Source organism: Zingiber officinale, chromosome 9B, assembly GCF_018446385.1.
Source record: "Zingiber officinale cultivar Zhangliang chromosome 9B, Zo_v1.1, whole genome shotgun sequence".
NCBI lineage: Eukaryota > Viridiplantae > Streptophyta > Magnoliopsida > Zingiberales > Zingiberaceae > Zingiber > Zingiber officinale.
In genome coordinates, this window is record NC_056003.1 from 9,595,613 (window position 1) to 9,618,602 (window position 22,990).

The 22,990-nt window shown below is 36.9% G+C and overlaps 2 protein-coding genes across 3 annotated transcripts; both read right to left on the minus strand.

Moving 5' to 3' along the window:
* Positions 1–3,621: 3,621 nt before the first annotated feature.
* On the minus strand, positions 3,622–5,840 carry LOC122025047 (beta-1,4-mannosyl-glycoprotein 4-beta-N-acetylglucosaminyltransferase-like). Its single transcript, XM_042583802.1, has 2 exons — positions 5,370–5,840; positions 3,622–5,068 (listed from the first exon to the last, which is right to left on the minus strand). Exons 1-2 carry the CDS (start codon positions 5,433–5,435, stop codon positions 3,971–3,973), a joined length of 1,164 nt encoding a protein of 387 aa, XP_042439736.1. The 5' UTR covers positions 5,436–5,840; the 3' UTR covers positions 3,622–3,970.
* A 6,722-nt stretch (positions 5,841–12,562) lies between these two features.
* On the minus strand, positions 12,563–22,362 carry LOC122025151 (protein-tyrosine-phosphatase MKP1-like). 2 transcript variants are annotated; one of them, XM_042583918.1, is made up of 3 exons: positions 20,169–22,362; positions 13,435–13,530; positions 12,563–13,302 (listed from the first exon to the last, which is right to left on the minus strand). In XM_042583918.1, the coding sequence occupies exons 1-2, from the start codon at positions 22,191–22,193 to the stop codon at positions 13,450–13,452; spliced, it is 2,106 nt and encodes a 701-aa protein (XP_042439852.1). In that variant the 5' UTR covers positions 22,194–22,362; the 3' UTR covers positions 12,563–13,302; positions 13,435–13,449. The 2 variants fall into 2 exon arrangements, with proteins under 2 accessions (XP_042439852.1, XP_042439851.1); XM_042583917.1 differs by having other exon boundaries at positions 12,563–13,530.
* Positions 22,363–22,990: the final 628 nt, after the last annotated feature.

A 22,990-nucleotide genomic window follows, 5' to 3' on the forward strand; every position in this document is an offset into this window, starting at 1 on the left:
ATCTCAATAGAAGCACAATATCGAAACATGAAATCGAAACGAAAATCGATAACAAAAATGATAATTAAAATCGATAACCGCTTGTGTTTGATTTTTTAAGATCTATACAAAAGATGAACTAATTATGATGCGGAAATTAATAACTAGTTATACCTTTTGTAGCTTATAGACCTTTTGATCTTCTATTGTATTCCTCTTCTTCTCTTGGACGTCATGTGGGCGACAATCTATCAAGATGAAATCCACCCAAGTCTTCTCTTATTGCTTTCAAGTTTCAACCACCAACAATCTTCAAGGATAATGAGTTCCGACCACCAAACAATCTCCAAGGAATGTTAGAAAACAATACCTCCTTTCTCTACTCCTCCTTAAGCATAGGTCGACCACCAATATCTCCACAAAGGTTGATGTCGCCGGCCACCAATATCTCCACAAAGGTTGATGCTGCCAGCCACCAAAGAAGAAGAAAAGGGGAAGAGGAAGGGTCGACCACAAGGAATAAAAGAGGAGGAATAGAAGATGTATTGTTAGGTGAGACACCCCCTCCTCCTCTTTTATATTCCTTGATCTTGGCAAATAAGGAAAGTTTTAAATATAATTAAAACTTCCTTATATTCCTTGCCAATAACTAAAAAAGAAAGTTTTAAAACAAAAAATTAAAACTTCCTTTTCTTCTTGTCATTGCCGGGAAAAATTTAAAACATGAAATTAAAACTTCTTTATTTGTTTCCAATAAGAAATTTTAATTAAAAAATATTTTTCTTTAAATCCCTTGGTGGTTGTAAAAGGAAAATTATATAAATTAAAAAAAAAAATTTAAAACATGTGGATGTTTGCTAAAAGGAAAATTTTATCAAAAATTAAAATCTTACTTTTAACTACAAATAAGGAAAGATATCAAACCTTTCTCTTAATCCTTTGTAGAAATGTATAAAAGGAAAGATTTAAAATTTTTAAAACTCTCTTTTACAACCATGGCTTCCACATAAGGAAAGATTTAAAATTTAAAATCTCCTTTTAATCTATATGTGGCTGGCCACCCTTGCTTGGACTCCAAGCTAGGGTCGGCCACAACTTGACTCACAACTTGGTTTGGTTTGGCCGACCATAGCTTGGGCTCCAAGCTAGGCTTGGCCGGCCACCAAGAAGTGGGTAAGAAGTTGGGTTTTTGATGGATATAAGATTTTATAAATAAGAGGCTACAATAGGGATCGAGAGGAGGAATTGGTTTTGGTCTCCCGATGAGCTTGAGCTTCCCGTGTTCGTCCCGAACACTCAACTCAAGTTCATCAATAATATCTCATTCTACTAAAGAGTTATTATTGCACTACCGCATCAATCGCATATTACTATTTGAGCTCCTTCTTATCATGAGTGTGTTAATCTCTCTGTGTTTAAGATATTGAATGTCCACTAATTAAATGAGTTACTGACAACTCACTTAATTAATATCTAGCTCCAAGAGTAGTACCATTCAACCTTATCGTCATGTCGGACTAAGTCCACCTGCAGGGTTTACATGACAATCCTTATGAGCTCCTCAAGGGGACATCATCAACCTAGATTACTAGGACACAGTTTCATTCTATAATCAATAACACACCATATAAATAATATCATTTATCAACTTATCGGGTCTATTGATTTAACGAGCTAAATCGCACCCTTTGATAAATTAAAAAAATAAATATTAAATATATGTGCTTGTTATTATATCATGATTAAAAGTACACACTTCCATAATAACAGAGGTATTGTTCTTTTATATAATCAGTATAAAAAGAAACTACCTCAAATGATCCTGCTCAATACACTCATAGTGTACTAGTGTAATTTATTAGTCAAGATAAACTAATACTTAATTACACTACAACCACTCCAATGGTTTGTCTCATTCCATCTTAGTCGTGAGCGACTATTTATAATTTATAAGGAACTGATAACATAAATTTCTGTATGTCTCCTCACACTATGTTATCTACAATATAAATTAAACAAATATCTATATTTAATATAAATGTAGATATTTGACCAATACGATTTTTATTTCTAAATAAATGTTTATAAAAAAATTAAGTTTTTAGTATATATTCTAATATATACATCAGAAGCTAGGCTTCCAAAACGATTACCATCTAGAGCACAAACATTACATCAAATCGTAAATAGAGTTGATAGGAAGAATTCATGCCGACATTTGCTATTTATTTCCAATTTCCTAAATACAGGTTGCATCATCACTTCAAAAGTAGTTTCAACTGCACGACGAACCTGGGTACGGAGTGCAGTCTGAAACGATTAACTAAAAAGCCTCGAGAGGAAATCAAGTAAACCTTAAGTCAAACGCATAGTTCTGGAAATGAATCTTAACCTCAAAGTTGAAATAAAAAACAAATAATACTTGTGCTTATTCTCTTCATTTAACATAGTCACTGCTTATTAGCTGCAGATTCTATATCGTTAGGTAAATAGGAATTAATGCTTGGAATATGACTGAAAAATTAACAATAGAAACTGCATATGGTCCACAAGAGTCCCAGATACATAGATGAGAAGTGGGACATTTTTTGTTTTGGTTCAATCCTAATGGAGAACCAAATAAACTTTTTTGATTATCATGAGTAACCTAATTGGAATTATTTTGGTGAAATTGACTCTAAAAATAAACCTTGGAAGCTAAATTGAGGTTCCTAAATTTTTAGGGAGAAAAAGGTCATATTTCAGAACTCACCAAATCAAACTTTCAGTTTAACGAATAAACAAACAAGCAATACGTTGAACGACTCGTCATGACATAGATCGACAAGTGATTAATAGAAGAGAGGAATCAATTTCGAAATGAAAACTTCCAAAGGAATAACCAAAAGGAACAAGATATTTGAATGACTGATCATGTTGCATATTAATGGATAACAAATAAAACGAGCATGAATAACACAAATTAAAAGAGAGAAATGATACAAACTTCTTTGCTACAACCATATCAACACCAATGCTTCAAGTAGCAAGATAAGTTCAGAAGCTCAACAGTTCAATGCAACAAGTAAACAACCTATTCACAGGAATGCATGCTGTTAACCTCATGATTGATAACAGAAATAGAAGATAAAACAAATTCTCAACTCTCAAGTAATCAAACACAATCACAAATTGAAATGATTCATCTGGTAACTCATCAGAGATCACCATACTACAACAGGTATTATTCAACCATAGTAGGAATTGGAAGCAATAGAATGATGATATCATATATCATAAGATTGGTAGCATAACTCCTAGAGGAGCTGAGAGTTAGATCAAAATCCATGCGGTGGTCATAAGCATCTCATACATAAAGTTTCAGCGGATATAATTTAATAGCATGAAAACCCAGGCAGCTTTCACTAAGGACTGATGGCAAAGAAAAGCTTGAAAGAGATCCAGGATGTAATGAGTTTCGTTTAGCTCCATTTTCATGCCCTTGCCTCTGCATTACCACCATGCAGGGAGCTAAGACCTTAGCCCATTCACATTTATTATTAGAAATCAAAAGCCACCTCCACAATCCTATCCAGTAGCCATCATCTAATAGAGAAGTAACACAAGACATGTAATGATGAGGTTGATAAATTTCTAGAGAACTTTGAAGAAAATACATGAATAAATTAGTTTTCAAAAATCCACCAATCAAACATTCCTCAATTTCCTTTCTACAATAACTGGTATAATATTATATATCAATGAGGTAAGTAGAGTCGAACCTCCAGTGCTACTAAATTTTCCTGACCTCCCTCGACTAATAAATAGCGATGGAACCAGGAAAACTTGTAGAAATACAATCAGCTTCACTAACATTATATCACATCACAATAAAACTCCACTGCTTGCAGTTCATCCCGGAGGCATCATCCAACAGTTTTAGATACTCATCAATTTTCTCAACAAGACCCTGTAGCATATGCAAGCAATCAGAAGTACCATCAACGAAAACTCACTCACTTTCTCGCCTGCAATTGCCAGGCAAGAGGTACCGATACTGGTCAACATGCTGAAGTAGATAAGAAGGAAGACCAACAGCAGAATATGAACTACGTATTGAACCCAACTTAGCAATAATTTGTTGAAATGTGTATTCCTCTGGAAGCATGTCAAACAGGTCTGCTCCTCGACATATCACATCTTGAATTCTGCTAGGATTCAAGTAGTAGGCAAATCTCACACGGTCGACATGGCTATATGCCTTCATCTTAAATATGAATTGACTTATATGACGGAAACAGAAGCTACAATGCCAACCGGAATCAGCAAACAGATCATCAGTCTGACGGAAATGGGCATATCTGGTCTTCCCTAACCGGTACCTGTGAATGGAAGCCCTCCAACTCTTGTCATCAAGGTAAAACTCAAACGAGTAGAGATAATTACGGAGTTGCAGATGAAGTTTCTCAGGAATCTCATCACACCACCTCAGGAGGTCAATTGTATGGCCGCTTGGGATCTCATCGACATCAGACATGATCAACAAGTCATCATCCTCGATACCTGCTATCCTTAGAAGCTGATCCAGGGCCACTCGCTGGTACGACTCCTCAACAAAGGGATTCTCTCCCTTCACGAACCTTCCCCCAATATTACCATAGGTTAGCCGTGACTCAGCAAACTTAAATCGTTGCCGATTGTTGTCAAAAGAGAGGGGCTTTATCAGACCAGTGAAAGTAGAATTGGATTCAAGGAGGACAAACTCTGAGACGTACGGACTGAGCTCTTGCCACCGGATCTCGAGCATATCGAGTTCGTTGCTGAACAAGACAGCATCATAAACACGGCGAGGGGTGTCCCGAACGCCCCACCCATGAATCTGGCAGAGGCGCTCCATTGAGACGTTGTGATGATAGTAGTGGGGGATGGTGCGGAAGGGTTTGGGAGGGGACTCCCAGATGGGTCGGAGGAAGTAGGTGATCTTTTGCCCATGCAAGTAGATGATAACAACGAGGATAGGAACTCCGATGAGGAGGAGAAGCAATGCCTTGAAATCGAATCCTCGGAGAGCGCAACGGAGTCGCGACATGCTCAGACCTGCCTTCGACATCTGCGTGAGAGAAAATAAAGCGATGAAAAAGGGAAGCAGACTCGTACGAGATAATTCGCAGAAAGGCTGAACTTTGCGGTCCAATCTCTAAAGTTGAGACCTTTCCTTTTTCAAAATCAGCAATAATTTGAAACAAAGCAAACCAACAAGGCCAACATTATCTAGGTCACGGATGAAGAACCTGAAGAACAAACTAAAATCACGCAGAAAAAAAAAACGAAATAACCGATTCCAAACCCTAAAAAAGGTCTAAGAAAATAAGGATTACATCTCGAAAAAAGGGAAGCGAATCAAGAATCACCTCGCCGCAGACATCCTCGCAGATATCGTCCGTCTTCTTGGAACAATAGTAACCAGATTCCGGCATGATGGAAAGAAATGAAAAAAAAAAAAAAAAATCCCCCTCAAAAGGCACACTTTTTTCTGCCCCCAAAAGTCACGAAGCTCCACGGATCTTTCCGGCGATTCCTCCAGGCGCGGATCAGATCATAGCCGGTCGCCGTCTCGCGCGCGGCGATGGCCGGCCGCACTCCCCTCCGGCCCTCAAAGAATGTCCTCTCAATCTTCCTCGCCTTCTCCACGAATGGCGTGGTTTAATCGCAGCGCGAGCGCCTACAAAATAGCCGCGGCAGGAGGAATCGGAGAAGCGAGCAACGGAGAACCAGATTGGGAAATTTATTTTAACGGTGTTTCTCCACCCTCCCTCGTCTTCTTTTCTCGGCGTTCGTAGTTTTGCTTGGCTGTTGTGCTCTGGCTTCGTTGATGTGATGACAGATAATCATGCCTATTTTCGCCATCCCCCTTGATATTTATAAATATTACATAAATCAAAGTCTCTTCCTCTTCCGCTACCAAACTAAAACCTTCCAATTAATCATTTTGAAATACAAAAAAGAAATTTATGGTTCTCAATTTTAAGATGTAGAAAATAGATAAATCATTAAAATCACGATTATCGAACGGTTTTTGTTCAATACTCACTTGACTTTAACTGCCATCGTCAACGGTTGAGGGACAATTCAAATGGGATTGACTCAGAAATTTTCAATTTGTCACTGAAAGTTTGCTAATATCCCTGTTTCACCCCTTGTGTTACGTATCTTATTCTTTAGTCCAGATTCTTTAGTCCAGGGCGTGAGACGAACTGAGCCGAGTTCTCAGAGGGTGTTTGGTTAAATTTATTTAAAATAATTTATAAATTCGTACAGTTTAAAAATTATTTTAGAAACTTATAAGTTATTAGATCTTATTTTAAAAATAAATTGTTAAAGTATTTAGATGAACTTATTACAATCAACTTAAAGATATTAATGTGTTTGATATTATAAGATCTTTTTATTAATAAAATTATCAAAAAAAAGGTATAATACTATTAATAGAAGGTTTTGAGATTTTTATTAACAGAGGGTTTTAGGCGAATTCCTACACCGGGGAAGAGAAAATTAGAAAAAGACGTTGGCGGAAAAGATGACATAAAGTTGGAAGAAAAGTCGGAGATAAAAAAAATATTAGGCTTATAAAAATTTATGGAGAATAAGATGGGGATTTATGAAATTATATAAGGATATTTTAAAGAAAAAAATTATTAAAATAAGATTTTTTTTTTAAAATAGAGTCTTCAATACTTTTTTAAAAACAGCTTATAAGCTCCAAAACAACTTATTTTGACAGCCTATAAACTGTTTGAAAAAAATTTACAAAACAAATTTGAAGAACTTATAAGTTCCAAAACAATTTATAAGCTATTTTAGATAATTTATAAGCTCAGTCAAACACCCTCTTAAATTAAAACTCTGCTCAATTCGATTTATACTAATTCGACTCGAGCTTGAATTCACTCGAGCTCAAGCTCGAGTCTATAGAGTTGAGCTCGAGCCGGAGCTTGAACTCTCAATATTTAATTATGAGTTCAAATTTTATATTATTTTATTTTTTTAATAAATAAATTAATATATTATAAAAATATATATTATTATTGGCTGGATGGCTTGACCAATGACCGAGTCAATAATAATTAAGTTCAATTAAAGTTGACTCAAGCTCAATCATATTCAAGATGGAGTTAAATTTTGAGTCACCCGCGCGTAGCTGACCCCTACTTTAGTCTTAATCTATGCACGATTCTGCCATTGTTTGTTCGCGAGTGAAAATTTTCACTTTACCTCCTATAATTTACTAGCCTTTTGAAATCACTTCTACAATTTTACAATCAATATAAACCCTTAATTATTTTTTATTCTAATTCGTCCATCAAGTAAAAAATTAATCAGATGTCCAACCGTTCAATAATTTTTTATATAATTCAGGTGTCTAAATTTTATCATCTTTTTCGATAAATAATTTAAAGTAGAATTCATAAGTCAATTTATAAAATATTCATCTTTATTAAAATTAAAATTATGATCTTCTTATTTAAGTTAAAGATTTTTAAAAAAATCCTTGTGTATTTCCAAAGAAAATTCAGGAAGAAACGAATTACAAGATAGACATGACGATGACAATCATCTATTTCTAAAGAGCGTTGCAATCAAATTAAGGTTGTCCTCGTCAAAGAAGTAAACGGAGAAATTTATAGCAATTCATATCAACCACAAAAAGTAAACGGAGAAACTTTTTCCAACTCCCCATCACGCCACACGCTGCCACTCAAACAGAAGTTGATTCCAACTTTTTTTTATTTTTATTATTAATTTAGATATCTAACTTTTTAAAATCAAGTAATCAACTGATCTTGAAGTTGATTCCGTCCGTCTAAAAAATTGTTCCATCGAGCGTTCAGATAAATCTGAAAATACAAATAAATTTTAACGGACAATCCAATATTATAAGCGGTTCGAATACCACATACGCATAAAGTGTCCTGTATAAATTCTCCGTATCCTTGATCATCACATTATATTCAGGGGATCGTGAAAAATATTCATTGTGGCTCATCCAAGTAGATGAAAAATTTTATAATTAGAATTTGAATTTTAGATGTTTGATTTGAAAGACCTAATTGTTGCACCAAATTCTAGGATACTCTTTCTTCCTCAGAATATATGAAGGGAGGTAAATTATACGATCAATCTATAGTCGACCACTAAACGACGCTAAAGAGTAGGAATTTTCTTTTCCCTAGGTGAGAATTAATCCTATATTTTATTATAGTAAATTTATCATCCTCTAGTCAACTCAGTATCTCGTGAAAATCACCCTTTCCAAATCACGTATGATAGTAAAAGTAATTATACTCACCTCAAACATTCCTCACAGTTCGTCCCTAGATTATGTGAAATGAGGTAAATTACAGGATAAACTTATAGTCGATCGTCAAATTCACTAGAGCACGGAAAAAGTTTTTTTTTCTCCGAAAACATATATCTATCATAAATTAATCCTTTATCTTATTATAATAAATATGTCATCCTCAAATCAACTAGGTAAATCTGATAACGACACAATTATGACAGACGAGATCCTCCGTCCCGGAATCCCCATGTCCCTGTGCCCCACTCACCTCAGCCTGCCCATCGCTGGCGGTGGCCGCCCCCTCCCAAGTATAGTTGGAATCGGGACGGCTCAAAAAAAAAAAAACAGAAAATAAATTGAATATTTAAGATAGAACTGAGATAGAGGTAAAGTAATTGGATTGGTTCCAATTTAAATGAATGTGACTTGATCATATATTTAGGGTTTGAATTATGTGACATTGTCGTGGATGAAGAACGTGCGCAGATGGAAATGCATTCACAACTCACTAACTCAGTGAGTGCCCCACAAACGAGGTCAACGTCATCTCAACTTGTCCTTTTCAACTTTACAATAAGAAAAATTAATTTGTAAAATGATTTACTAATCAAGTTGTTATATAAATTGATTTGCGTTAAAGTGTCTCTCGCTCTTCACGAATTGAGATAAATGATCCACTATAAATTAATTATATAATTTATCTTTTTTTTTATATAATTTACAAGAGACGTTTAGAAGGAACATAATCATCTTTATTGCTACAATGATTTACAAATCAAATTGAAATATAATTTAATATGGTCATTTTAAAATTCAATTATATCTTAATTTTACATCGGCTAATTGTTTATACCCTTCTTATCTTATATTTCATTATAAAAATACTTTTATTTTTGTGTTATTGCTATAATATCTCGAATAAAGATATTTTTGTGATAAAAAAATAATATCTTTCTAATATATTTTAAAATGAAATGTCATTTTAATTATAATAAAAATAAAGGATACCTTTTAAAAAAAAAATTCAAAACCTTATTACTAATTTCCATAAAGGGAAATTTACATATGAAAATTTATATCCATTAAAATGGCCCTAGGGTTTCAATATACTATCAAAAACGCCCTTAAAATTTCCAGACCTGTTTATTTTACCTTCTAATTAATTAAGAAGGCAGTTTGCTCTACTTGTGATAGATACATGCCATTAATTCATCAGTCCATTAAGCTGAATAATAATGGCAACAATTGAAATGTCAGTCGCTGAGTTCAAATACTTTTTGATAATTATAATTTAGGTTACACAAGTTGATTTTAAAAAATCAATTTGTAAATCATTCTATGCAATTAGATCCACATATCTACTATTTGCCTTTTAGCTTGAAAACTGTTTGAGGTTCAATCAGAATTTAGTCAACTGCCCAATTTGGATTTATATTGCTTAGTCACTAAATCAATTTGTAAATCGTTCTATGCAATTAGATCCACATATATACAATTTGACTTTTAGCAACTGTTTGAGGTTCGATTATAATTTAGTCAAACTGCCTAATTTGGATTTATATCGATTAGTCACTAAATCATATTTATATTAAGGGTGAATTAGTTAAGGGGAGGTGAATTAGTTGAGGGATTTTTGAAATTAAATGCCAAAATGAGAAGGAAAAGAAAACTAATAGAGAGAGGCGTGATTGGGGAAGAAGAATAAATATTGGGATGCATTTTGGTAAATATCAATATAAAGTGGGTGATTATTTTAATATGTTTAAAATGTAAATATCTTACTGTTTCATTGATGGCTTTTGTTTTCTACTGCCAAATGTTTTTATTTAGTTAGTTATTTATGGACAGCTTTCTCCTTTTAATTTGTTCTATTTTTTCGTGAAGAGTGGGATCATTTATTTGAAAAGACGACAATTAGAATTGTCAAAAGGATATTTTTTCAGTTGTCATCAAAATGGCTCCTCATTATTTTTATTTTATTATTTAAATTACTCCTCCGGGTAGTGTTACTATGAATATGATGATAAAAGATGAATACGTTCGCCCCCAGTACCCCCATCAACCTGCCTCAGGATCAACACAAAAGAGATAAACAACTACGAATATAGATGTTATAATATATTGTTAATCACGTACTGTAATAATTATTAATTATAATTGTTACAATTAATAATTATTACAATATTATAATAGCAACATGTACCTAAGTAAGTGAGATCATGTTCAACTCAAATCAATAATAGTCAACATCATATTGAAATAATTATATATCATAGTTGTTTAAATGTATAACAGCTGCAATTCAAAATTAAGATCTTATTCAACTTAATTCAATATCGATCAATAATATGCTATAGTAACTAAAATTCATAGTTACTATAATCCTTGCGCAAGTGTTAGTCAATAATATATTATAATCAAACCTATTGTAATGTTATAATAACTTCAAATCGTAATGCAAGGTGATTTAGTTTCCATGGATTTGGATTGACTGAACAAGGAGGCGGTAATTCAAATATAAAAAAGTGAAATGGGACGTTCCCTTTATGATTAATGAAAAAGAGAACCTCGATTTCAATAAAAGAGGAGCGCTTTTTAAATTTTTTTTTTCTCTATATCCTTTATGACACCCAAGTTAGACTCGTGCATAGCGAGCAAGAGATCAGTGTCCTTTCAAAATGCTAGATCAAAATCAAAATAGTTCATAGCCGACAACATGAAGTGTATGCAGAATCCATTAGGATGCTCCGAGAAATGTTGATATTAGTCAAGCATTGATCCATCGAAAAAGTATCAAATGTGATTCATGAGCCTTAGAACTGTTACTCTCATCCCAAACCAATCAAGAAGGAAGAAGGATAGGCCCATGCCTCACTGTAACTGAAAGCCTCAGGCACATGATGGTTGGAAGCCAACTGGTCCAAGCTGGTGTGGTTTGTTCCTCCACCAACCACACTTCCCCTCTTAATTCTCAAATTCATCTTACTTCTCACTCACTTCCACTGGAGTCGAAGGAACGGCCATTGCCCCTCTCATCTGGTTCTTATCCACCTGCACCAGCCCATTCCTTGTGCCACGCTCGAACCATTTCTGAGTTTTTCAATCTCAACTCTGCTTGACAGCACACTGGTTTGGCAATTTAACCCTTAAAAATGATGATGAGGCTTTGATCATCTGAGAGTTATCCAACCGCTGCAGCCAATTCTCAGTCTGGTCCAGGTCACATCAACCAGCCACCTAAACCCAGAGATAGCCTTTGCAGATCGCTTAATTAAATGCTTATGGTTTCTGTCCTCTGTTTTACCCGGTGGAAGTTGTCTCATCTGGTGAAGGTGACACTTCAAACCTTAAACGATAAGGGATGTTTGAGTTTACTTTACAACTCATTTGACTTGACTTCTAGCTGCAAACGTATAAAATAAGAACTTTGGAAGCTTAGAATATTGGATATCGGAACTCAGTCTTGATATCTTTTTGCACTTGATGGGAAAGAGAGACTAAGTCTTAGTTGACTTCGTACCAGGGCTTTTTGTCAATATTGGATCAAACATTAATGTGTCATCAGCATATTCGATCATCATGGGAGACGAATGCGAAGGCAAGTTATTCAAGTGAAGCCAACTGTTGGATCATGGAGTATCAATATCAAATTTGACCAGTTCACCTTGTCAAAAGCCTTTTGGAAGTCAACTTTGATGATGCGTGCGCAATTAGGAAATGCCAAACAATTAGAAAACGTCAGTTTTGATGATATTCTGACAGCTTTGAATGAAGTCAGAGTCGAAACCATCTCCAACCCTGAAGATTTTAGTTTGCCAAGACTTTTCATAGCATATTAAATTTCTGCTTTTGTGGAAGGTGCCGGCAAATGCTACAGGCCCAGTGTTTATGATAGAATTGCCCCTTCGCGAAGCTTGATTACGAAATTGCATTCATTACCCGTTAAACCTTTGAATGATTTATAAACTCGTGCATGATTTCTATCTGATTACTGATCGGTGTAGTCCTTGAGTTAAAACTGCTTGTGTTTAGTGTTCAAAACATCCAAATAAGCCTATACATAAAAAAAATCTTAGTTAAGTGAATCACATGGAGCCTTCATCTTAATCTCTCAACTCAAATGTCCACATTTTACTACCTGTCACATTATATGTATGCATGTGGCTTTGATGAAGGCTCCACATGATTCTCTCTGGAGACCTCTATAGATTTTTATTCCAACCGTGATATCTTTTAAAAAGTTAAACAATCATACATTACACATAATTAACAATGATATCTTTCTTGAACAAAAAACCAAGAGTAGTAGATATCTAACTTGCAAACTTTTATTATAATAAACACACTAATGCAGGTATGATTCAATTAGAGATGTCAAATAGGTTAGGCTGCTCAACATGAGCAATTGTGCTATGGTAGGATCATGCTCGGCATGCCCAACGCTTTTGGACATGGCCTTGAACCTAAGTGGTTATGGCCCATGGCTGTTCTTAGAATAGGCCGAGCGTAGGGTACAATCCAAGCTTGGAACACTACTTTTATCTTTAAAATGGTCATTTGAACCTTTTGTACTTGTCATTCTCACGAATACAGGAGTGACAAATTAGTCAAATGCAAAATAAACCTGAAAATGACAACTGTTGTAAGAAACTAGAGAGCAGAGGGTGAGAGAGTACCTTTTGCCATAGAGTGCTATTTTCACCTAAAAATTATTTCCCATAATTTCCAACGTCCAGCTCCATACACATCATGGTGATGGCTGATGATACTAGAGGTTCTAATTACCATGTTACACAGTTGCCCCTGGGACAACAGTATAACAAAAGGATGACAAGTTGTCACCCAAGTATCCGTATTTCAATCTCAGCTATAGCGTATTTATAAGAATTTTTCCTTCAAAGAACACATGGAATGCTGAGCTTTCCGCAAGCACTTCCTAATTTACCTTAACGATCGGGGGAAACTTCCGTGGGACCAAGCCGGTCACTCGGGTTCGGTGTTACCTGGTTTACCATTTTTTTATCATGTTATACCGTTTTCCTAATGAATTAAATCGCAAAAAAAAAAATTATGCACATCTTCCATCAGGAATTATGAATTGCTAATGGTTGCAAAGAACGTTAGATCTCACTTACACATTCTCTGCGTCTTCAATGAATGACTTCCTTAGCTTGGTGGAAAGAGAATAAGTGATTTAAGAACTGTTCTGGCTCCTCGCCCTCTCTAATTACCTGTGAAGACAACACCAAGTATTGTCAAGTTTTAGGAGACACGTAAACTAATGAGAAGAATGTACTTATTGTAGAACAAAACTTTGGAAGTTATTGGCAAGCCGTCAGGATCCTTCCAACAAACTTCACGAGAGTTTTGTTTGTTATAGCAGATTATACATGTCACAAGCAAGTAAGCATGTAAGAAATCTGTAAATCATCACAGCAAATCTTGGGTGGGTAAAAGGCAAGTAAGCTTGTAATAAATCCCTTTCAGAAAAAGTACTCTTGCGTTCCTTCTTCATAACTAATTACATGGACGAGATCCATCCACTGCCAGGTTAATATATCAACCATAAATTGATGATAAAGCAAGAAGAATATATAGAGTTAAAAACCAAGGGTTCAATAAGACTTGAGAGAATATATTAGGATGTTTAAATGATATTATTCAGTGTAAGGTTCATCAAAATGACAATTAACAAGGAAAAGGAGGAAAGTCTTTTGTACAACTTGTCAAGAGCTCTGACACATGTTATGGCACAAGTTTTTCAGAAGGATGAGTTCACCAATAAATAAAACATAAACCTTCACTCTTTCAGAGATGGTTTAACCTTGGGAATCACAACGGAAATCTTGTCACCCAAATTCCCTATAAACGAAAAAACAAGGGCAAATTTTGCAAACACCATTGAGCCTATCTAGTTATAGAAACTGAAATTGTTTAAAGAGTCAGAATTGTAGTCGATTACGTTAAAAATTTACAAAGGCATGAAGGTGAAGGACCAAGGAACATCACAATAAATCAAGGAACCTGAGAAAGAAATGAAGGGTAAATCAAAATATCTTTGCCTCTGTTTCAGCCAACAACAATATTTTGCATCAATATAAAACACTCAGATTGTCTAAATAAACAATTATTATGCCAAACTTGGACTCACCTCGTGTGTGTGCGCGCGTGCGCGCCTATATATATATGAATTTTGTTACTCTACTTATCTTATGGCGCTCACCATGTGTGCATCATGTATTTTTTTTTCCTTTATTTTTTTAGAGCTTAGGGTTTAGAATTTATAATTTAGGGTTTAGATTATAGTATTTAAGCTTTTTTTTTAAAAAAACAATTACACATGGTGCTCACAAGGTAACTAGGGTAACAACCCTTATATATATATATATATATATATACAGACACACTATTGATCTACCATTTGAGCTCCATTCTGACTTTAGAACCAATTTATATGATTTGGAACACTATGCACCTGCAATGGCACAATTCAGTCCTATACTAGTTTGCAACCAATAAATATGATTGTGAAAACCATTTGAAAGGCACGGGAACATACTTATCATCTTTTTGAAAATTTTCTAACCAAAGAAAGGTTGAATCTGCTAGATTGTTTAAAATGACCCCACAATCATCAGTTACCTTTAGCAATTATGTAGGATTGAAAGCGCTAGAGGGAGGGGGTTGAATAGCGCTCATGACTTTTTCACTTTTTTTTCGTAAAGTGTTCGAGAAAGCAGAGCGGAAAGAGAATTAAGAGAACAAATAAAGCAATACTAACACTTTGTTTTCTACTTGGTTCGAAACCTTTGACGACTTCTACTCCAAGGCCCACATTGGTTGAGTGCTTTCGTTGGACAATCCACTAAAACTTCGAATGATTACAAATGTATGGAATTGAAAGTACAATAAACAAAATGATTATACCAATAACTTGGAGTGGTATCTTAGGCATTGTTGTTGGAGCAGCATTTGAGCGGGAGCTTTTCGAAGCAATGCGCAAGAACAGAAGTTGTAGAAGGTGTTGTGAGTATTGTTCAGCATTGTACTTATATAGGTGAACTGAGGCGCCTCCAAGCAATTGGAGGCATCTCCAACTCAATCAAGATCAGCGTCAAAAAGCCTGGTTCTTATTGACCGGAGGCACCTCCATCCAAATGGAGACGCCACGAGTCCTCCATGCGGCAAGCGTTGAAGCAAAGTCTATCCTTGAATCTAATTTGCACGGAGGCGCATCCTCGAACTGAGGCGCCTTTGCGCCTTCTGCATTGAAGCGTCTCCATCGCACAGGAGGTGCCTCTGCGCCTCAAACGCAGAGGGCTTCGGCCAGCCTCTTCAATTTTGCTTTTGCAACCAATGTTAGTCTAACACAAATAATATTTCCAGCACCAAAGAGTTAGCAGAGTCAAAATAAAGATAATTTGAAAGTCTAGAGATTGTCTAGATCTGACTTTTGAATTTCCTTGAAATCTTATGCCTACTGTTCCTTCTACGGGGAATGCACCCTCACCTAGTCCACTCATGAGAGTTTACCTGGTGCCAAATTGGTCCTCTCAACCATTTGGAATTTTGCTCAGCATCCGGGAGACTTTAGGATTTTCCACCTGATGTCCTCGACCTGCTAAGACTTTTGTCCAATCTCTCGGACTTCCTTGCTTAACCGCAACTAGGACTTTCCACCTGCTTAATATTCACTAGGACTTTTACCTTGTCTAAGATCACTTAGGACTTTTCTGCACATTTGTTCAACCTCATCAATATAACAATAAGAGTTAACTTTGAACTCTTTGCCAATATCAAAACTCAGGTTCAATCATCTAGTGCTCCTTGCACCAACAAATTATTATCTATCCTTTTATTTCTCTAGAAGTTTGAAAATTTACTTAGATGCCAAGAATGGCGGCATATTTAGATAAACACTTGGAAGTATTCACACGGTGCCAAAAAGAACAACTAAAAGCGAGCATAATAATGTGGAGAATAAAAATGAGATTGAAACTTTTGAACCATGATGTTTAATTTTTCAAAACTTTGAATTTGTTTATTTATAAGTAGTCAAAACAAAATAGGATTCTTGTTTTTAGTTGGCACCAGGTATCCCGCCTACGTTGACTAATTTTGGGGTGACAGACCGGCTCCACAGAAGTTTCCCACCAGCCACCATGATAAATCGGAAAGCGCTTGCAGCGGACGACCAAGCAAACCAGCGTTCTTAGGTCAACCGTCCATTAAGAGAAATTCATATGCTAGAATAAGTTATTTTAGGAATTGATTATTATAAAGTACTTAGTGATGATATAATATATCCTCTTATATTCATGTAGTTGAATTATCTCATAAAAATTACTCCAAGGGCCTTCTTATTAATTTATTTAGTCATATTTTGAGAAAAAATAGTTCTAATGTATATTTACTTATCTTACAAACTATTTTAACCATTAGTTCAAATTTGTAATTAAAATTTATACTAATTGGAGATGTTTGACCATCTGTTCTTGCATGTTAACTTTGTTACAAGAGAGCCACATGGAGCATTTTTACATCATAATAAGTTGCATTGCTTCCTGATTAGAAGGGACAACCAACGAAAAAACATTGCAAAAATTGTATTCCTCGAAGATTAAGACCGAAATGGTGTTAATATTACTCCTTAGCTATTGGAAAGGACATCCAAATTCAGATATTGACAAGTTGACTAGAGTCAAGTTCTCCTTGGTGAGAGAGAATTGAGCACTTTAAAATATATATATATATATAAATTTGGATGTGTTGTTTTATAAATTGATTATTTGTTTATGAAGTGATATGATAGGTTGATTTATCATTAAAAATGAGCCATAATTGGACCTTTAAAAGAGACTCTAACCCCCCTCGTTGCATTTTCTTTCAACTTAAAATTTTGAATTTCTACAATCATTTTTTCTTGCAAGACACTAAAGCATATATGTCTATGAAATTTGCCAACTAAAGCACTTGGATTTATCGACTTCTTGCTTGTGATGCATAACATGGCACTAAATCTATTTCCACAAATATATACGTCACTTTTAATGCTAGTAGACTATATGATGTTAACTTCATGAATAAAATAATATGATGACAAACATAGTAAAATCTTCAACAACTACAAATACATCTCTTACATGGAGCCAAGTTCCTATTTAAGCTAGTCTAAATAAATTCTACTAATCCACTTAGGAAATGGCCAAGTTATTTAAATCCTTTTAATTATATTTAGTAACTATATCAAATAGTATCCCTCACTCCTTCAACTCTAATTGTTTAACTTCCCAACTATAGACTAATATATGGTCATTTAGGAGGATAAATTCTGATTCCACAGGAAGGGAGAATATGGATGCCCCTTTCGGTCTCAGCATACTTACTCTTACAGACCCATCATAAGGAGTAGTGGTGAATTGGCAACGAGAATAGGAATTAGATCCACTAACTCCATTATTGCTCTTTCTCTCTCTTTATTTCTTGTATGAAATTTTACTAGAGATTGGTTGTAAAAGAAAAAATTTCTTCGTTCACATAGGAAGTTTCTTGAAGAGTCCCTACTACTGAGTCTCATAGCATGATCGAGACTATAAATGATGTTTTTCTAAAAGAAAAAAAGTCATGCACATTTCTAAGACTTATCTATGCAATCAAGTAATATGGAATAATGGAAATGACATCTTAGAGGAGTAACTGGTATCCTGAGTCTCATTTTTTTTTTTTTATAGAAACACTAACATATTATGAATTGAAAGGAGTTAACAAATTATTTTACATAAAGGATTTAGGCTAATTTGGCTTTCACCCAAATATAAGTGCAATGGCAGAAAGAGTCACCTAATAGGCAAAAGGGCCATAATGTCCTTTGCCACCATGGCCCAATATGGTGCTCATCACTGAGGATATGGACCTTCTAGAGTTGAGGAAGTCGAGGGCAACAATGAACTCCATGGCCATAAATGATGGTGTGGAGGTGGAGGATGTTGGTGATAATATGAATGTTGTGATTGCAAAAGGTTGTAAGGAGGTCAAATGGTTTCCAAGAAGTGACAAAAGGAGACAAATTTGGAAGAGAAGGTGATGGATCATCAACAGAGTATTTTTTTTCATTTCATCACCAAGTAATCAATCTCATGGCTTCTTCCTATCCCCTTATCCCTCCTTTCCACCTCCTCTCTCCTTCCTTTCTAAGTAATCTAAAGGACAAATTTTGACTTTCTATTACGTATTCGAACAAGGAACTCAATAGAATTCTTCTCAAGTGGTCAAAGGACATTTTCCCTTAGCCTTTGATTGCAATGGCTCTTTCCAAATATACAGAGTAATACAGTATGATAAAAAATATAGTGGTGTGAGGTTTAGAAGATTTTTTTCAAATGAGAATTGGGTATGTACTCAAAAGATAATTGATCAATTGACGTTAACGAATTAATAATATAATTCCATGGTGAATTTACATTAAGTGGATTTTTTTTCCATGTTCAAATTCTTGGTAATTATTAGAAATCGAAAATAGCCCATGAAGCTTATTTATCTAAACTATTTTCGACGAATTTTCTTTCGAAGTAATTAAATGATTCATGGTCGTATGTGAATAGAATTTGTTTATTTTTCCACGATATGTGCCATTCAAAAGAGGATAATATGCTTTTGGCAAGTATTCTTGTTTATTCTCATCATTGCATAATCTGGTCTTTTTTCTAGTATATCTAGAGTAAGAGATACTTTTTCTTTTTCTATAATTTTTATTCTACTTATTAATTCATTACTCAAGTTGTACTTTTTTTGCTCAGTCACCTCATCAGAATTTCCATGGATTACACAAAGTAACCATGACATGCTACTTATTTAACAAGCCATACTCAACTGAGGAATAGGATGATTGATCCAAAGTCAGACATGATAGAGGAATTGATGTATCCATCAAGTACTACTAAAGCCTTACACTTCGAATATTGGTAGCAGAAAACAATAGCAACTATAAACCTTTAATGTGTCTAAGTGATCCCTATGAAAAACTCACAATATAATAAAACTGGATAAAGCTCTGGGCTATCATAGGGCATCAGTGCAACTTCAACCACAGGAAAAGACAACAATGTGTACAATGACAACGATAAACCACTAAGTGGCCTAGAAACTTTTATGAAACTCTATGATATGTATAATCCCATAATTCAACATTAGTATTTTTTTTACTCCTTTACAAACCCAAATCTGACAAAAAAAATATATTTGAGCACAAATCAGAAGTAGGATGGACATGAAACGCAGAAATTTCACAACGAAGATTAAATGATGATTGGATATGAAGTATAAAAAGTCGTGCTTTGAGGAAATGGCAAAATGTTCCTTGTTATTTTAGCTTAGCCAGTTTTCATCTATTTAAGTTAATAAATGGTACCCAGCCCATATATAAGTGTGAACAAACTTTAAGGTGCAGAAAACTAGCTCAAGACTGAGAAAAATCTTGACATATTACATACTTTTCGTTGACTATTAAAAGGAAATAAGAAATACTATAGTTTATTCAATCATACACCATTGTCTTGCTAAAAAAAGGTCTTCTCTTGGTCGAGTATAAATAGAATTATAGAAATAGTTTATGCTTAGAAATAGATTTTCAAACAGAGATCTTTCTTAATTAAAAACAAAAGGATATAAAGTGTATAAACACTGCTAAAGCATTAGATGATGTTTCAGTCAAATTCATCTCAAGAGTTTAAAAGATCATTATAAATTCATTGAAGATATATATATTTCCTAAATAGAGAACTGAGAATGATTTCTGGTAAGTATACAATTCCGATTTAGCATATAGGTCCAAGAAGCTAATTTAGTATGGCAAAAGAAAAATATAACATACCTGTATAGTAGTATCCAATGGAATACCCATGAGCTCGATAAACTTGGTGCCAATTCTATCAACGTGTGCAGTCTCTTTTTCTTCCTCCTCTCCTAGAATGTTATGCCTACTATTTCTTCCTAGCCAAACATACATTTTTATCATTGGCTTCCTAGAACCTGCTTTCGATTCTGATGTTAGCAATAAGAACACTGAGTCAGAGTTAAGAACTCCATGATGCGCATCCTCCACTTTATCCATATCAGGCCACCTGAAAAGAACTGGATGAATTAATTCAGTATCCTCATCAGCACCAGAAGGTGCATCCTCGGCAGAGACATCTTTGTCTGAAGCATCCAAAGAGAGTTGTCCTATATCTAATGCTTCTTGGTCTTCTTCCACTTCTGAAATAAATGGAGGAGATGGGCACCAATCCATTACTAATTCTGTTGAAGAAAGCCTCCCCGAGGCATCAGCAGATGATGGTAACAGAACCAGAGGAGCATTATCTCGTCTACGTTCAACTAAAGTTCTTGAGCCCATCCACTTTACATTCCCAGTAACAGATGATTGCAAATCCGAGTTCAGTTCAGTTTGGCGCGTCCTATATAATTCTGAGCTTGGTGGTGACAAATTATACCAATCAGAAGAAGAGAAGGAATTTGGCGAGAAGGTAGAAATAACTGAAGCAGTGTCGGCAGTAGACGATGATGGCGTGGCGCTTGACTCCATAGAGAAAGATCCTGGAGATCGAATTGTATCGCTTACCCGCAGGCCCTCGTCGTCAAAAACCCTGCTCTCTAACACAGCTTTCGTTAGTTCCTTCAAACCCTTGATTGCGAATTCGCGTCTTAAACGGGTCCAACCACTCTCCTTCGCCGGTGACTTCGCCGGAAGTGGCGGTGTCCCTCGAGCTCTAGGGATGGCCCTGCGGAAGATGTCGTAGTCGAGATCATAGAGCTCTACTCTCCGCTTACCTACGAACTCATCAGTGTTAGGAGGCGAAGGGTCGTTGTTTAAGGAGGCCCAGAAGGCTGCAGATTCGGAACCCTCGTGCACTGTGATAATTGGACCGTCAGCACGCTCATAGCGGACGAGCTGGAGAGCAGAGGTAGCCGCGGCGGCGGTCATGGAGGGTTCGCAACCTTGACCAAGCCAGACGTAGATGGCGGCAGGCGTGTGAATGATGAATACGCCTCGGGAATCAAGAATGTTTGCACCGGTGGCGGAGAGGTCGACCGATTTGGGGACGAGGTAGAGGGGGTCGCAGGGGGATTGCGGAGCCATGCGGTATGCACGGATTGCAGAGGAGACAGATGTCGGCGGAAGGGTAAGGAAGCGGCGTTGGCAGTGGAGGAGCTGAGCGGCGAAGCCGAGGTTTGGGTCTGCGGACGGACGCGCTACGCGAACGGCGCGGAGCGCGCGGTCAAAGGTCAATGCGCGGCGCCACATCAGGTACGCGACGACAAGGGCGGCAGATCTGGATGCTCCGCGGCGGCAGTGGACAAGCGCGCGGCCCCGGGGAGCAGCGCGCGCCCGCTCGAGGAAGTCGAACGCGTCGTACAGCACAGGGGCGAGATCCTCGGCGGGGGAGTCGCGGAGCCACAGAGTGCTATACTCGAGCTCTCCGCGGAAGTGGTCGGGACAAGCGGCGCCGGCGCAGTTGAGCACGTGAGTGATGCCGTGGCGGCGGAGGGTCGCGCGGTCGCGGGCGGCCGCGTCGCCCCCGAGGAAGACGTGGTCGTCGACGCGGGAGATGTCTGGGTCGCCGTCATCTGCAGCCGGGTTGGAGGAGGAAGAGGCGGAGGGGGTAGTGGGCCAGTGGCGGCAGTCATCGGAGGCGGGGCGGGGCCAGGCGGTGAGGGGAGGGGGAGGGGGGAGGGCCAGGCGGCCGGGTTTGGGGGGCCGATTAGGGTTAGCGCTCGAATTCGGATTTGAGTTGTGATTAGGATGCGGTTGAGAGCGGGCGTTCCATGTGGCGGAGCGTAGGAGGGACTTACGCGGAGTGCCAGAGGCAGAGGAGGAAGGAGACTCCGGCTCTTCCATTTCCCTTTTCCTTTCCTTCCTTCCAAATTTGGGAGGAAAACGAAGGAGATCGCTCGGATTAGAGGAGGAAGAAGGCGAAGAGGAAGAAAGAAGGAAGAAGATTTCTTATTCAAGGGAAGAAAAGAGTAAAATTTGGCGGCTGAGACTGAGCTAAGCAGCCGTGTAACACAGGAATAAAAGAAAGGAGAAGAAGGGAAGTAGTTGGAATCGGCTGACCGTTTGACCCACCACTGTGGGTCAATTCAATTGTACGTCGGCAATGACAGCCCTGTTTTGTGCAGGCTTGGGCCCGGCCTGGACCGGCTAGGTCCACCACCAAGGCTAGTCCAATAACCCATTCGTTCCTTTCGCAGATGCGCTGTTTCTTTCCAAACACCTTCCATGGATTGTCGCAGTCATCGTAGACTATAATGCATACATACACTTCCAACGCGGCGAAATATTAAGCAATAGGACAATCGAGCCTGTCCTTTGAAAGCCAGGTGATCTGAACGTAAAATAAACAGGAAGATCGAGATGGACCGGTTCTAAACTTCTTAGTTTGTTGAATAACCCTAGTGGGCCCCACACGCTCACGCTGCGGGTAGAAGAGGGGGACGGCGAGCAGGCGTCGGGTTAGTAGTCGTGGATCATTAGGTAACCACAGAACGAGGGCGGGAGGTTGGAAGGATTAGTTCGTGCTTCTGATATTTTTCTCAGGAGGATCGTATTAAAATATTTTTAAATTTAGTTTCGAATTCAAATTTAATTTAAAAATCATTCTGGGGTTGCTGACTGCAACAACTTCCAATCAGTCA